Genomic DNA, 16,065 nt, shown 5'->3' on the forward strand with positions numbered 1-16,065 from the left:
TAGCGCGCCTGGCGCAACGCAGCGGGATCGGGCGAGGCCGTTGCCAAGTCCCGGTTACCATGGAGAGCGTCACTTGGAGCTGAGCGCGGCGCAGCCCCGCGTCTCTTCCTCTTTCCGGTGAGTTCCTGGATTTCTTCCGAGCTGTCTGAGTCGCTGTGGGCGGGCAGCGAGGGCGAGGGCGGCCCGGGCCCGCCCCAGCCTGTGCGACCGTGGATCGCATCCCTGCACTGTGAGCGCCTTGAGGAAAGGGGGCTGCCTTCTTATGCAATTAAGGAAGCACAGGAAAGGAATCTGTCATTTCAGTCAGCATTTATGTGTTTAAAAGGAGAGCCTATCTTTACTGAGCGCTAGCGGTGACCTCAGCACTCACAGCAAATCCTGTGAAGTGATGTTATAGCAGATTCTGGGTGGTAAGATTCTCTACTCAAGGCCTGGAACTTTCTGGGATTGCCATATAGTATACGAATGAAATTTAGTATAGTTTGTAAGTGTATATATTTCACTCACAGCTTCTTGAAGCCAGGCTAAAAAATATTTTATTTATTAAGAAACAGGTATAATTAACAGACAATACAATTGTTCTTATAAAAGATACACTGATGATCCATGTCCTTTCCAAGAGACAGACTTTATTATATCTACAAAGAGAACACAAATCCTTTGCTAAAATCCGTGATTTTCTACTCTTAGGCCCTTGGCCATCTCTCTGTTTGTTCCTTGAATTACTATAAATATTATGGGAAAGACTGTCCACTGTCAAGAAGAGACTTTATGACTGGATGTTACCACATTAAGTGAAACATAAAAAAGCTAAGCCTGTGCAGTGGTTCATGCCTATAATCTGAGCACTTTCCGAGGCTGAGATAGGAGGATTGCTTAAGGCCAGGAGTTCCAGACCAGCCTGGACAACATAGCATGACCCTTTCTGTACAAAAATTAAAAAAAAAAAATATTAGTGAGACCTTGTCTAACAAAAAAAATTTTTTTTTAATTAGACAGGCATGGTGGTGCATGCCTGTAGTCCTAGCTGCTGGGGAGGCTGAGCCAGGAGGATTGCTTGAGGCTGGGAGTTGGAGGTTGCAGTGAGTTGTGATTGCACCACTGCACTCCAGCCTGGGTGACACAGCGAGACCCAGATTCAAAAAAAAAAAAAGGCTGAAAATATTCCCATTTTGGGAACAGTTGCCCAGAAAATATGAATATGTTGTGTGAAAACTTCAAGGGATATATATAATCATGGGATACCTGTTGCTGCAATTAAAGGGGATTAAAGGAAAATAATACCTTTAATCAGCTGATCTCTGTTGGTTTGTGATTTTTTTATGCCAATCACAAGAACTTTAAGCTTTATGAGGGTAGGTTCTTTGTTTTATTCCACTTGGTAACCTCAGTGTCTAGGAGTCTTTTGCACAGTCAATATATGTTTTCTTAATAAGCCTAGTTTGGGCAGATACTAAAACTGATAAGTTCTGTAAAAATTCCATTTATTAGTGAGGAAACAGAAGTGTGAAAGATCAAATGACTCATTCAAGGTCATGTAGTTAATGACACACCTAGGGATGGGTGCCAAGATTAGTTTTTTCTCACTGCAAAGGACAGAAGGTCAGATACAGGACAGCAAAAACCCAGGGATATTTAGACAGACTCTCAAACCAGTGCTCTTTTCTGGCAAGTAAATCTGCCCCTCATGGAGTTTATTTGAGGAAGAAGAAAAAAATAGCTGCTCTTTTATTAAACTATGACCATGCACTGGGAGATGATGGGTAGGCATTCTCTCATTCTGTGTTCACAACAATCTTAGGAGGTAGGGGGTATAATGCCTCCTATTTTACAAATGAAAAACCCAAGAGTCAGTCATACAAGGTATTTTGGTTCAGTGTCACACAGCTGGTGAGTGAAAGGAGTAGAAAATGAAAGTCTTTCTCAGCTAAGGCCGGCTGACTTAACCTCCTTTCCCCGACAGGCTGCTGCGAAGACCCAGCGGTGCTAGTTGTGCTGACATTTGAGCTCAGACAGCTGGAGTTTTTTCTCTTCCTCCTTGGTTTCCTCTTTTAGAATATTGGTCTCCAGGCTACTCTGTACCTCAGACTACACACAGCTGAAACTTTTGTGAGGTTTATTATCATCATTAGCAACTAATATGTGTTGAGAGCTGGCTACCACATTAGGTGCTGTGTTCAGAACGCTATTGGACTTGAGCCATTTCATTCTCTCGGCTGTGCTGGGAGGCAGTTGGCATTGTTGTCTGCTGCTTCTTCTTCTACTCTCTTCCTTGAATGAGCTGATAAAGGGTATTCCCTTGCAAGGATCCTTGGGGGCAACTTTGTCCCAGTCAAGCTGTGGATTTGAGGGGAAGCAGAGGAATGAAATCATGAAAAAGAAAATCATCACCCTCTCGTAAAGCCAATATTTTCTGAACGTTTTGGGAGTCATTGGACCCACTTTAGAATTTGATGAAAATTTTGAACTTATTCCCCAGAAAAATATCAATTACCACATATGAAATTTCACATACAGTTTATACATGTTTGTATTTCATTCACAACCTCCTGAAGCCCAGGATAAAAATCAGTGCTTAAAGTTTTTTTTTAATTTCAAAATATTAAAGAGATACAGATGTTTTTGTTACATGGATAGCTTTTATAATGCTTAAGTCAGGGCTGTTAGTGTGCCCATCACCTAAATAGTGTTCATTGTACCTGTTAGGTAGGTTTTTACCTCTCCTCCCTTTCCCCCCTTCTTGATTTCCAATGACTTTTACTTCTCTCTATGCTCCTGTGTGTCCATCAACTAGTTCCAGATTATTAGACAGTACATATGGTATTTGTTTTTCCATTCTTGAGATACTTCACTTAGGATAAGGGTCTCCACGTCCACCCAAATTGCTGCAAAAGACATTAATTCATTTCTTTCTATGGCTGAGTAGTACTCCATGGTGTATATATAACACATTTGCTTAATCTACTCATGAATTGATGGGCACTTAGGTTGATTCCACATCTTTGTAATTATGAATTGTACTACAATAAACATTTGAGTGTAGGTGTCTTTTTGATAAAATAATTTATTTTCCTTTGAATAGATACCAGTGGTGGGATTTCTGGATCAAATGGTAGATATACTTTTAGTTTTTTGAGGAATCTCCATATTGTTTTCCATAGAGGTTGTGCTACTTTGCAGTCTCACCAACAGTGTATAAGCTTTCCTTTCTCTCTGCATCTATGCCAGCATATATTGTTTTTTGACTTTTTAATAATAGCTGTTCTGATGGGTAGGGGATATCTCATTGTGGTTTTAATTTGCAATTCCCTGATGGTTAGTGATGTTGAGTAATTTTTCATATGTTTGTTGGCCATTTGTTTCTCTTCTTTTGAAAAATGTTTGTTCATGTCTTTTCCCCACTTTTTAATGGGGTTGTTTTTTTCTTGCTGATTTGTTTGAGATTCTGGATGTTAGGCCTTTATCAGATGTATAAGTTGTGACTATTTTCTATTCTGTGGGTTGTCTATTTGCTCTGTTGATTATTTCTTTTGCTGTGCAGAAGCCCTTTTAATTTAATCAAGTCCCATTTATTTATTTTTGTGGTCGCTGTCATTGCCTTTTGGGTCTTGTCCATAAATACTTTGCCTCGGCTGATGTCTAGAAGAGTTTTTCCTACATTTTCTTCCAGAATTTTTATGGTTTCATGTCTTATAATAAGTTTTTTTCTATCTTGAATTAATGTATGTAAATGGTGAGAGATAGGGGTCCTGTTCATTCTTCTGCATGTGGCTATCCAATTCTCCCAGCACCATTTATTGAATAAGGCTTATCATAAGTGTATGTTGTTGTCTGCTTTATCAAAGATTGGTTGGTTGTAGGTAGATTGTTTTATATCTGGATTCTCTGTTCTGTTCCATTGGTCTATGTTGCTATTTTTGTACCAATACCATGTTTTGGTTAGTACAGTTTGAAGTCTAGTAATGTGATGCCTCCAGATTTGTTCTTTTTGCTTAAGATTGCTTTGGCTATTTGGGCTCTTTTTTGAGAACCAGTGTTTTAAATACTGCTACAATATAGTTCCCAAATATTTCAGACTTCTGAACTGTGCAGGGTTTGATTTCCTGATCTCTCTGCTCATGTGCTCCTGCATAGCTGCTATTTAAAATTCTGTCTGGAAAAAGCTGACATGCAGCATAACCAATTCATTTTAAGAGCTAGCATAAAGGCATTTTTAAAGCTATATACTATAATTTGAACATTTCCCACTCATTTTCATGAGTGGGAAACAGTCCCCAGTATAGCAGTGTTGAGAGGTGGGGCCTAAAAAGAGGGAATTGGTGTCATCATGGGAGTGAGAGTGGGTTAGTTATCTCCAGAGTGGGCTTGTTTTAAAAGTGAGTTTTGCTCCCTCTTGCTCTCTTGCCCTTCCACCTTCTGCCATGGGAAGATGAAGCAAGAAGGTCCTCGTCAGATGCAGGCCCCTCAACCTTGGACTTCCCCTCTAGAACTGTATGAAATAAATCTGTTTTTATAAAATACCCAGTCTCAAGTATTCTGTTAGAGCAATAAAAACTCGACCAAGATACTATGTATGAAGAATTTTAGAAGAATTTTATAACCATTATTTAAGTTCATATATAGGAAGGAGAACCAAAGAAGTTTAACTAAAGTGGAAAATTGAGGCAATTACTGAGATAATTCAATATAAAAATACTTTTAATTTGCAGTTTTAGGGAAATACTAGAAATATTCTGGAAATACACAAAGTCTTGCATGAATTGGCCCCTGGCCACCCCTTCCAGCTCTTGTTGGCCACTATTCTTTCCCTTACTAGGTTCCAGCCACACTGGCCACCCTCCTCCCCGAGATCTGGCACATAACTTCCTGGTACCTCTCAGGGATACATTTCCCCTGGACATTTGCCCAGCTGGCTCCTTCAAAGGATTCAGCACCTCATTGCTGGGCCCTGCCTCAGAGCTGTCTCCTTGACCTCTCCATCTAAAAGGGCTACCTTCCCCCATCACCCTCTCCTACCCAGGTTTGCTTTCTTCATTGCCCCTACCACCCCAATATCATATTATAAGTTTATATTTTGGCTGGGCACAGTGGCTCACAACTGTAATCTCAACACTTTGGGAGGCCTGGGAGGATTGCTTGAGGCTGAGTTCCAGACCAGCCCGGGCAACATAGCAAGACCTCATCTCTACAGAAAGTAGAAAAAAAAAACAACAAAAAACAACTAGCCAGATGTGGTGGTGTGCACCCATGGTCCCAGCTGCCAAAGGCACTCCAGACAGAGGGAGACCCTGTTCCTCCCCCCACAAAATTAATTTTGATATCTTGTTCACCATGGATTTTTTGCATCAATTGATTCCTTAAAAATATTGCATCAAAATATTATTTCTCTTGATACTAAGTGTTTGGGGCACCCTGTTATGTTTTGCATTACAGGAGAGTGTCTTGGCCCGCCTCTCCCTCATCTAGGCCCTGGTTCCCTATCTCCCACAGCTAGAACTTGAAAGCACCATGTTGCAGAGCCTCTGTTTTGTTTCCTGCAGCCATCTCTAGCCATCAGCAGAGGCCTGCCAAAGAGGAGGTGCTCCATTGATAGTTGTTAAATGAATGAGTGAAAGGAAAGGGGCTTCCTCATTGTGATGCAAGTGCAAACAGGCAACTTGTGGAGAGCCAGGGCGCACACTCTGGGAAATACCAGGTAAAACATAACATTTTTTAAAAAAGATGTTTTATTTTTAAAAAATGCCATCAAACTCCCCAGCACTTGTCAAGCTGGAGGATCTCTTAAATGGGCTCCTCACCACTTCCATCCTCGTGATGAAATTTAACTTAATTGAGGTCAAGTTGCTGCTACCACATTACCCACCATTTCCTTTTCCTTCCTGGGGAGGAAATGGTACAGAATTCCGGGCAGTAAGCAAAAATACTTAGCAAAGCGTTGCCAAAAACTAAAAAAATTGTGTTTAATTCTATTTAAACATTTTTTCAGCAGTAATCATCTTATTGAATTAATCGGTGGAAACTCACTCTGGAACCACTTTCTTTCAAAAAAAGGAAGGAAACACATTTTAGCTAAGAGCAGCATTTTTCATTATTTGACACCCAGTGGTTTTGGTTTTGTGCTTTGTTGACAAAGGTCCTCAGTTTGAACTCATCTCTTAAAAATTTTTGAAAATGGGACCTGTTCATTACCTATTAGAGGGCTTTGGAAGACTCACTTAGGAAGGATTGAGTTAAAGCATTAGAACAGTGCTTGAGTAAAAATACTTAATAAATAGGCACTGCTGTTATTACTATTGTGTAAAAAGTCATGTTGTCCACAGCGATAACAATTTATTGTTTGCCTCCCCACAAAAACCCCTCCTTCATTCCGCAACATTCCTGATGTTTGCTAGGGGATCCCATCAGCATCAGGAGACAGTTCTTCGTGGGTCCCTTGCCTTGCTGCACATCTTGTGACCAGAGGCACCAGTGGCATTTTGTTCTGGACCGTCTTTTCAAGGATGTTCATAGCCAGCAGCCTTGGAAGACAGAGATAATATCTTCCCCCAGAGCACAAGGGCAGGTTTATTTGCTGTGCAATATAGTAAAGATGGTGTCTCCCTCTGAGGCAAAGGTCAGCCAGGTTTGCTCAGAGCCTGTTGTCAAAGATTCGGGATCCCTATATTGAGGTTTCCCTGTCTTTGGCACAAAGCCATGTCTTTGGCAAAGCATCCACCTGAGGCCACCTCTGCATCAAGTCCTGGGACAGGAGATTCAGGGAAATGATGTGAAGATGAAACATAATCTGCTTGCAACGCTGTGGGAGGGGCCCTTCCCCTCCATGCAGAGAAGAGTTAACACAGCAGGCTGTGTTAATGTCCTTACAAAGTCCTGCTTGCAAGGTCGGCCTTTGATTGGCATACGGGAACTTGGATTTTGCGAGGGTTCCCACTGTCCCCAGAATTGATAAGAATGGCTCATTGTGCTTAAACCATTTGCACAGACAATGTGATTTGTGCAGAACACTTGGTGTTCCTTCTGGAGGTCTGGAAATTTGGTAGGTACCAGGCAGAGGCTGCCTATGTGATCGGCCCTCCATAAAAACCCTGAGTGCTGAGGCTTCATGACTTTCTCTGGTTGACAATATTTCATACATGTTGTCACACATGTTGCTGGGGGGATTAAACGTGTCCTGCGTGACTCCACTGAGAGAGGACTCTTGGAAGCTTGTGCTTGGTTCCCCTAGATTTCACCCCAGGTGCCTCTTCCCTTGCTGATTTTACTTTGTAGCTTCTCGCTGCAATAAGTCATAGCTGTGAGTATGACTATATTCGGAGTCCTTCTAGTGACTCACTGGGCCTGGGAATGGTTATGGGACCACTGCCATAGTCTCTGATCCCAGAATCTCGTGTCTTCTGTCAGCATCCATAAAACTGTGGAAGGCTGACTTGTTATTTTGAAGTAGGATAAAACGTTAGCCACTTCACAGTGCTTGACAGAGCCATCCCTTTACCTCCCTCAGAACACATGGGGGTGGGGGTGGAGCGAGAAAGAAAGAAGGAGAGAGAGAGAGAGAGAGAGAAGGAGAGAGAGGCAATTCTGAGTCTATGTCAACTTGGGTATTCTATGCCTTGCTCATCATGGAGCTCTCAGGGGCAGCCACCCAGTCTAGGCTAATCTAAGCAGAGTGAAGTCCCTTTTGCCCTCTGGCCATGGATCAGGAAGGACATCACTTGGGAAAGCCACCTTGCAATCATGGGAGTTAACCCAGAGAAAGTGGGACTGAAAAACTAATCCTGGATGAGACTGGTGAAGCCCTTGAAACCAACCCATCTTGCAGCCAGTCTGCCCCGAATTATTTTAAGATACTTGAGTCAATAAATTTGTTTTATTGCTTAGGACAGATTGGGTATAGTTTTTTTATCATTTGTAACAGGAGTCCTAACTGAAGCAGATCACATCTATTCAAAGAATGTGTCTCTCCAGGGTGTCTCCAGTTGCAGAGAACCAAACCTCACAAAGATCCTCGTTTTTAGGACCCTGAGACTAACTCAATAAAAATAACTAGCCTTCCAGCAGTCAACATTTTAAAAGTGCCTACCAAGTAAAGAGTAGCAGATAGGAGTTGAACTTGGTAACATTTCAGGTGACATTACAGCCTTGGTAACATTACAGCCTGGGGATGCTGTTTCTAGGCTGTGAAGGTGTTTATGTGGTTGAGATGTGTCTAGGAGACCCCCATCTTCTGGAGGGATTATGTAACTATGGCAACACGAGCTAAAGACTCAGCTGCAAGGAGGAGGAGGAGGTGGTTTGACTTGAGGGGAGCTCCCCACCACTTCCATATCTGTGCCCAGTGGTGGGTGTCCTGCCCACACCTTCCTGTCTGTACCACCGCAGGTGATAGTTTTGTTTTTTGGTACCAGTCTGGCACATATGAACTTGGCCTCTACTGTATCTCTCTGCAGACTTCAGAAAGCAGCATTTGAATGACAAAAGCAAACATTGGAGGCTTTACTCTGGTACCAGAACTTGGGGGACATGAATCAAAAACTTTTCCAAAGAAAGGACTGCTGCAAACAATGTTTAAAATCATGATTATATTTAAATAATATTATAAATTGTAACAGATTTGAGACTGTTGAAGTATAAAGGTTTCTAATTGAGCAGTAGAATTTATCAACACAATATCTGTAATGTACAAAATAAATTAATAGAGAACCCAATAGAACATGTCATGTAAGTATTAATATAACATGCATCTTTAACTAGGTTAAGGTAATACAACAAAAATATATGTTTTTTGGTGCAGTACAGAGATACATAATTTATAACAATATCACAAAATTAACTCAGTCTAAAATGAAAAAGCCTTACATTTTACAACAGATGGAATAAATATTAATCATTTGAAAATAAGGTCTTTCCCGTTCACCTCCTTCATTTTTCTAGTACCTGATATATTGTGCATGTATTTCTTCATCACTTTACTGCCTGACTCCCCTACTAGACTGTAAGCTCCAAGAGCACAGGACTGCTATATCTCTAGCACCTAGAACTACTAGGCATATAGTAGGCGTCCAATAAATAAGTGTTGAATGAATTTAAAACATGCACTATATATTAATATTAATCAATATAAAAATATTTCTATGACATCACTTCAAACACTGACACTGCATACTCTTCATGATATGCTAACCTTCACAAGGTCTTTATTTAATATCTGACTCTCTTTCCTGACCCCCTGTGGCGTAAGTCAATGTCCTGGGGTTACTTAGCCACTCGATAATACCAGCTCTAGGCGCTGTGTCTGTTTTAGGCCATCGTGTGCCCTGGCTGCCTTTTCCCACAGGACAGAGTTGTGCAAGCTAAGAGGTTAGCAGAGGAAGCAGGAGGTAGATAGTCTTCATTCCAACGTCCCTCTGAATTGCAGTGTGTGTTGCTCCAGCTTCTCAGCCTTGGCCTGGAGGTGCTCCAGGGCTGCAGGGCTTGGGTACTTGAGCACTGCATTCTTGGTGGCCAGCGCGAGGTCCTTGAGCAGGCTGCACAGGTGACTGCTGCTGCAGAGGATCTCGTTGCGCACGTCCCTCTCCTGGGTCTCCTTGCACAGCGTGTCCACCAGCTTCTGCCCCACTGTGATGACCAGCTTGCTCTGAGTGATGAAAGTCTCCGGGGGCTGGCTGTTGCTGAGGCTGCTGTTAAATACCCTGATGGCTTTGAAGAGTGCCCCAAAATAGAGCCGGCAGTGTTCAGAAAGGTGGATTTTCTTCTCAGGAGTCTGCTGACTCAAAGGTTGGGGTATTGGAGAAACAGGATTCTAAAGAAGGGGAAGAAAAAAATAAGAGATAGATTTGATCAGCAGGCTGTGCTTGTCTGCCCTTTCCTGTTTTTGCTCAATTTGCAAGACTTTTTTTTTTTTGAGACAGGCTCTCCGTCTGTCACCCTGGGTAGAGTGCACTGGTGTCATCATCACTCACTACAAACTCAAATTCCTGGGCTCAAGCAATCTTCTTGCCGCAGCCTCCTGAGTAGCTGGGGCTACAGGTGTGAGCCACGATGCCTGCCTATATTTAATATTCTATTTTTAGTAGAGATGGGGGTCTCACTCTTGCCTAGGCTGGTCTTAAACTCCTGAGCTCAAGTGATCCTCCTGCCTCCCCCTCCCAGAGTGCTAGGATTACAGGCCACACCCAGCCAGGAAAATGGAACCAATATCTCCCCAAAGCCTATGTGCAATTGAAAGATTCTTAGCACCTAATTTAGTGACAACAACTCCAGGTAACAATTGAAAGCTCCTGTATTTGATAGGTGAAGAAACTGAAGCTCAGAGGAAAGAAAAGTCTGCCTAGGGCCATTCACTTAGCAAATTAAAAGTCTGGAGCTCTAAGATAATTCAGCTAAGTCTGAAACCTTCTTTCCATTAAATATCACACTCTCTCATTTACCTATGATCTCAAAATTCATAGCCTGGAAGCACTCAGACAGATATGACTTAAAACAGTGATGTTTTTTCAAAAGGGGCCTGTGTCCCCAGTGGCTAGTAGGGAGGAAGAGGGGATTAGATGAGGAGGAGGAAGGTATACTTTGGAGAAGTATATTTGTTATTAGAATTTCATATTTGGAAAATGAAAATAATGATTATCTGTATAATACAAAGTGAAGGAAAGATTAAGATGTCAGTTAAGATGAACTCTAGGAGAAGGGAGTATGAGAAGAATGAAGCAGAGGTCAGAAATAATAAGCAATGAGGCCGGTGCAGTGGCTCACACCTAGCACTCTGGGAGGCCAAGGCGAGCGGATTGCTCAAGGTCAGGAGTTCAAAACCAGCCTGAGCAAGAGCGAGACCCCGTCTCTACTATAAATAGAAAGAAATTAATTGGCCAACTAATATATATAGAAAAAATTAGCCAGGCATGGTGGAGCATGCCTATAGTCCCAGCTACTCAGGAGGCTGAGGCAAGAGGATCGCTTGAGCCCAGGAGTTTGAGGTTGCTGTGAGCTAGGCTGACGCCATGGCACTCACTCTAGCCTGGGCAACAAAGTGAGACTCTGTCTCAAAAAAAATAAATAAACAATAAGCTAGACATTGGATTTCAGCATCTCTGCTTCAAAATATTAACTGTAGGTAAACAAAAAGTATACTATGATTCTTAGCCTGGGGTGCTACAAACATGTGGAATAGTTTTGGTTATCACATCGACTAGGTATGCAGTTAGTGGTAAGGGGTCTGGGGAAGCCGAACGGTCCAGCCCACACAATAGAGAACCACCCAGTGGTCAGTGGTGCCCCCAAGCCCCCACGGAGAAGCATGGTCAGTCTCAAGCTGGGGATTCCAGTGTGGTCTTTGGACCAGCTGCATCTGAATCACCTGGGAACTTAGACTTGTAAAGTAACAGATTCCACTCCAGACCTTTCCGAAACTCTGGGAGTGGGGGCCCAGCCGCCTGACTTTTAACAAGCCTTACAGGTAGGTGACTGTGATACGCTCAAGTTTGAGAAGCACTCGTGTGAGGTATACTTCGTGTTGAACAAAATACCATGATTTTCAGCAATATGGCAGGCCCAAAGTTTGGTGTTTGGGGCTTGGGGAACTGAGCATCAGGAGGCTTGGGTTCTTGTCCTAGTTGGCCTCTGAGAAGGCACATGACCTCACCTTAGTCATTAGACACCTCTGACTTTCCCTCTCTCGCCCTCCACTGCCCAATAACCTAGGTTGTTGAATTGGTTCATTGTTTCCCCAGCTTCGGTTATGCTAAGACAGCCTCTGCAACCTTCCGAAATGTACCCTTCCTGCCTCCCTCTTACCCTCTACTGGCTTCATACTTTGTCTTTAAATGGACTCATTGTTTTCACTTAAAGGAAACTTTAAAAATTGGTAAATGGAAAACTACTGTCATTTGTCACAAATAGAAGGTAACCAATAAAAATAAGCACAATGATAACATCTTTGATTTATTAAAAAAAAAAAGAGAACATCAAGTATAAGAGGTGATAAAGATATACAAGCCCCAAACCAAAATATTTTTTTTTTTTTTTTTTGAGACAGAGTCTCGCTTTGTTGCCCAGGCTAGAGTGAGTGCCGTGGCGTCAGCCTAGCTCACAGCAACAGCAACCTCAAACTCCTGGGCTCGAGTGATCCTTCTGCCTCAGCCTCCCGAGTAGCTGGGACTACAGGCATGAGCCACCATGCCCGGCTAATTTTTTTATATATATATCAGTTGGCCAATTAATTTGTTTCTATTTATAGTAGAGATGGGGTCTCGCTCTTGCTCAGGCTGGTTTCGAACTCCTGACCTTGAGCAATCCGCCCGCCTCGGCCTCCCAAGAGCTAGGATTACAGGCGTGAGCCACCGCGCCCGGCCCTAAACCAAAATATTTTTTTCGTTGCTGTAATCGGAAGCATTAAAATAGAATGTCAAATGGATTGTGAGTCAGTACTATTTATTATTTTTTTTTTTTGAGACAGAGTCTCACTCTGTTGCCTGGGCTAGAGTGCCATGGCATCAGCCTAGCTCACAGCAACCTCAAACTCCTGGGCTCAAGCGATCCTCCTGCCTCAGCCTTCCGAGTAGCTGGGACTACAGGCATGCACCACCATGCCCGGGTATTGTTTTCTATATATTTTTAGTTGGCCAATTAAATTCTTTCTATTTTTTAGTAGAAATGGGATCTCGCTCTTGCTCAGGCTGGTTTCGAACTCCTGACCTTGAGCGATCCACCCGCCTCGGCCTCCCAGCGTGCTAGAATTACAGGCGTGAGCCACCGCACCCGGCCAAGTTAGTACTATTTAATGCCATGTTGGTACCACCCATGAAAACTTGCAGAGCACCCAGATTTATTTCACTAATGGTTAATGGTTCACATTCCATTCCCTGGAGTTCACTGCACTCATTGATCTCCAGGGTTCTTTCTATTGCTAAAAAAAAAAAGAAAGAGAAAACACAAAAACCAAATCTCCCCCTATGTGTGCCATGGCTAAAATGCTGAATTATCCATAGCATGATGAAACGTATCTAGGGATAATGCATGTTAATCAGAAGTACTGGAGAGTGAGCATGATAGCTTACCGTTGTTCCTAAGTCTTTGTTTTCATCTAACCTTTGTTCCAAGATGGATTTTCCTTTCTCTTCTAGGTTAGGCAACCTCTGAAAAATAAAATCCTTCAAATTACCAACTTGACTGGTTTTTGTACTATTATATAACTGTTTAAGTTCACTTTAAAACTTGAGAATTCCTTGTTGTATTTTTAGTTAATGGTTCTGCCTACTGATGTCTTTTTTGAATGAAAGGAGACTTTGGCAGCCCAAGGGCTGAATTTTGCCTACACATATGGCCTAATATAATGACCCACACAGTTTTTTTAAGTTTTTTAATATATATATATATTACATATATATTACACATACACACACACACACACACACACACACACATATTTATGTAAATTTTAAATATCCAAATTTCTAGAATGTGTTAAAGCCCTTACACCACCAGGCATTTCAGCAGAACACCAAGGCTGGGGCAGAAAGCATCAAATTATTTCCTTGACATGGCTACAAGTTACCTGCTGGGCCTCCTGAGGCCTGCAATTCCCGAACTAAAGCTCCTCTTTCTATAAAGTTTTAACTCATCCAGAAGCAAAGTATTTGTAAGAGCAAACAAAGTCTGGAGGCCGACTAGACCATGAACATTGGAGGAATGTTTACATAATACTTCCTCTTCTGTTGCTAAGAAACGCACTGACAATGACTAAATTTATAACTTTTGAAAATGCAAGGAAACTTGGTGAGATTTTAAAAAAATCTATTCAAGGCCGGGCGCTGTGGCTCACGCCTGTAATCCTAGCTCTTGGGAGGCCAAGGCGGGCGGATTGCTCAAGGTCAGGAGTTCAAAACCAGCCTGAGCAAGAGCGAGACCCCGTCTCTACTATAAATAGAAAGAAATTAATTGGCCAACTGATATATATATAAAAAAAAAAAATTAGCCGGGCATGGTGGCGCATGCCTGTAGTCCCAGCTACTAGGGAGGCTGAGGCAGAAGGATCGCTCGAGCCCAGGAGTTTGAGGTTGCTGTGAGCTAGGCTGACGCCACGGCACTCACTCTAGCCTGGACAACAAAGCGAGACTCTGTCTCAAAAAAAAAAAAAAAAAAAAATCTATTCAAAGTTAGGCAGAAATGGCATACTGAAATAAAAATGAAATAAAGTAAAATAGAAAATACAAATCTACTCAAAGAACAGATTTTTTTTAAAGTTTTAAAATCCTTTCTAATTCTATTAATAGTATCAGTGGCAAAACTGAACCCCCAAAATTTCCAGAAGAAATCTAATCCAAATATACTGATTTATCTGCCTTAACAATAAAATATTTATCTTACTTGCCAATAAGGTTTCATTTACAATTTTACTTTTATGAATTCTGTTTTCTAGAAAATGGAACCAGTGTCTCTCCAAAGCTTACTTACACACTGTTCAAAGACTCTCAGCATCTAACTTAGTGGTGACCACTTAGTAATGACTGAAGCTCCCTTATTATGTCACTTGGAACTCTGAACTCACCTGTCTACAGGTATTTGTCCTGTTTTTCTTTAACAGTTCAGGGGAGTGTTCATTTTCCCTCTGCTTAGTAAAAGGAGTACTCCTTTGGTATGATTCAATTTCTCTTTGGGGAGGCTGGATGCATTTTTCACACTTAAATTCTTTTTCATAGTGCTGCTTAAAAAGGAGCCTCCCGTTGGCAATAACAATGGAGGCAAATCTCTTGATGTCTTCTGGAATCATTCGTGCCACCAAGACAAACCTCTCAAGGTCATCTGGGCTGTTTTGTACTTTGTCAGTCACGAGGACTTCCAGGGACCAATTGCAGTTATCCAAGCTTTCCTTTGTTTCAAGCAGGATCCGGTAGGAACTGGAGATTGTCTGTAGCTGCTCTCGGATTCTGACCTGAAGGTTGCTGTCAGTGAGATTACAGGAAGCCCCACAGACTCCTCTGGCAAAGTCCAGAAATTCTCTTACAGACTCTTCTATGTGATCAGCAGCCCTGCGGATTGCATCAATGTTGGCCTCCAGATGGTCCCTGAACCTCCACTTCCTGCTTACAAAGAGCAGCAGGCCTGCTGTAGAGCTGACCACCTTGTGTTGCAGAGCCCTCACTGTCCCCTTGGCCAAGTCCAGGTCCAAGGAGAGCTCCCTTGCTGACTCCTCCAAGGAAGAGCTGGCGGAGGAGTCAGTGGATGTGGAAGAGCACGAAGAAACAACGCTAGCTCTGCTGTCAGAGCTGGAGACAGACAGTCTGTCCTCTTCAGGACACAGGGAGGCTGTCTGTCTGGAGAAACATGGGGAGTTGCAGCCCATGGAATTCTCTGAAGCCTCATTGGCTTTTCCCAGCCCTTTCCCAGCACGAGGGACACTGGGCATTGCTTTAGGGATGTCGTAAATGTTGGGCTTGGTGTTCTGCTGTTCCACTCGGGGGATCAGAAAGCTGGAAGGAACCTTGTAGCTGACACCTTCATCCAAAGGGACCATGTCCCTGTGTGCTGGAAATCCATAGCAAGGGATTTCTGGAAGACTGAGTTTTTTCTGCATGGGCACATTCAGCTGTGGGGTGAGGGACCTGCCTCTGCTACTTGGAGGATTGTGGAAAGGTGAGCCAGAACCGGGAGCAGCGTGGAGTCCTGATTCTTCTGCAGAGCTGGCTGGAGATGTGTTTCTGACACTGGCCTTTCCCGGAGACACTGGAGTGTCATAAATCCATTCTGATTTCTGAGGCTTTGGTAACGTCTTGTAGCCTTCTCTTTTTAAGGCACTCATTGGCGTAAGGAGAACACTCTGTTCCTGTGCAAGAACCACACAAAGTCGTGCAGTTAGTAGCAATAAAAAGAGGGTTTGAACGACTCATTTGAATCCGATGGTCACTCCCTTGCTCAAGTTCCCTCAGCGACTCCCCCTTTCTCTTATCGAGGCCCTTCACAACTGGCTCCACCCCCTTCTGAACCTCCCTTCTCTCCACTTCCACCACGTGTGTCCTGCCTCACCTGCCAGCACCTCCCTGCGGGTCCGGCCACCTGGCTGTTCACCTCCCACTG

At 42.9% G+C, this 16,065-nt stretch overlaps 1 protein-coding gene and 1 long non-coding RNA gene across 2 annotated transcripts in view; one reads left to right on the forward strand and one right to left on the reverse strand.

Moving 5' to 3' along the window:
- The first annotated feature begins 30 nt into the window (after positions 1 to 30).
- On the forward strand, positions 31 to 14,826 carry LOC105862305 (uncharacterized). Its single transcript, XR_001149979.3, has 3 exons — positions 31 to 117; positions 14,411 to 14,549; positions 14,691 to 14,826. It is a non-coding gene; the product is annotated as an uncharacterized LOC105862305 (long non-coding RNA).
- Positions 8,581 to 16,065, reverse strand: part of CASS4 (Cas scaffold protein family member 4) — a 36,470-nt gene continuing 28,985 nt past the window's right edge. The window contains exons 5-7 of the mRNA XM_076010850.1: positions 14,540 to 15,814; positions 13,050 to 13,127; positions 8,581 to 9,799 (exon numbers count right to left, since the gene is read on the reverse strand). Of these exons, the coding sequence (XP_075866965.1) occupies positions 9,389 to 9,799; positions 13,050 to 13,127; positions 14,540 to 15,814 (1,764 nt within the window). The 3' untranslated portion in view covers positions 8,581 to 9,388. The remainder of the gene's footprint in view (positions 9,800 to 13,049; positions 13,128 to 14,539; positions 15,815 to 16,065) is intronic.

Source organism: Microcebus murinus, chromosome 16 (genome assembly GCF_040939455.1).
Source record: "Microcebus murinus isolate Inina chromosome 16, M.murinus_Inina_mat1.0, whole genome shotgun sequence".
In the NCBI taxonomy this organism is placed as follows: Eukaryota; Metazoa; Chordata; class Mammalia; order Primates; family Cheirogaleidae; genus Microcebus; species Microcebus murinus.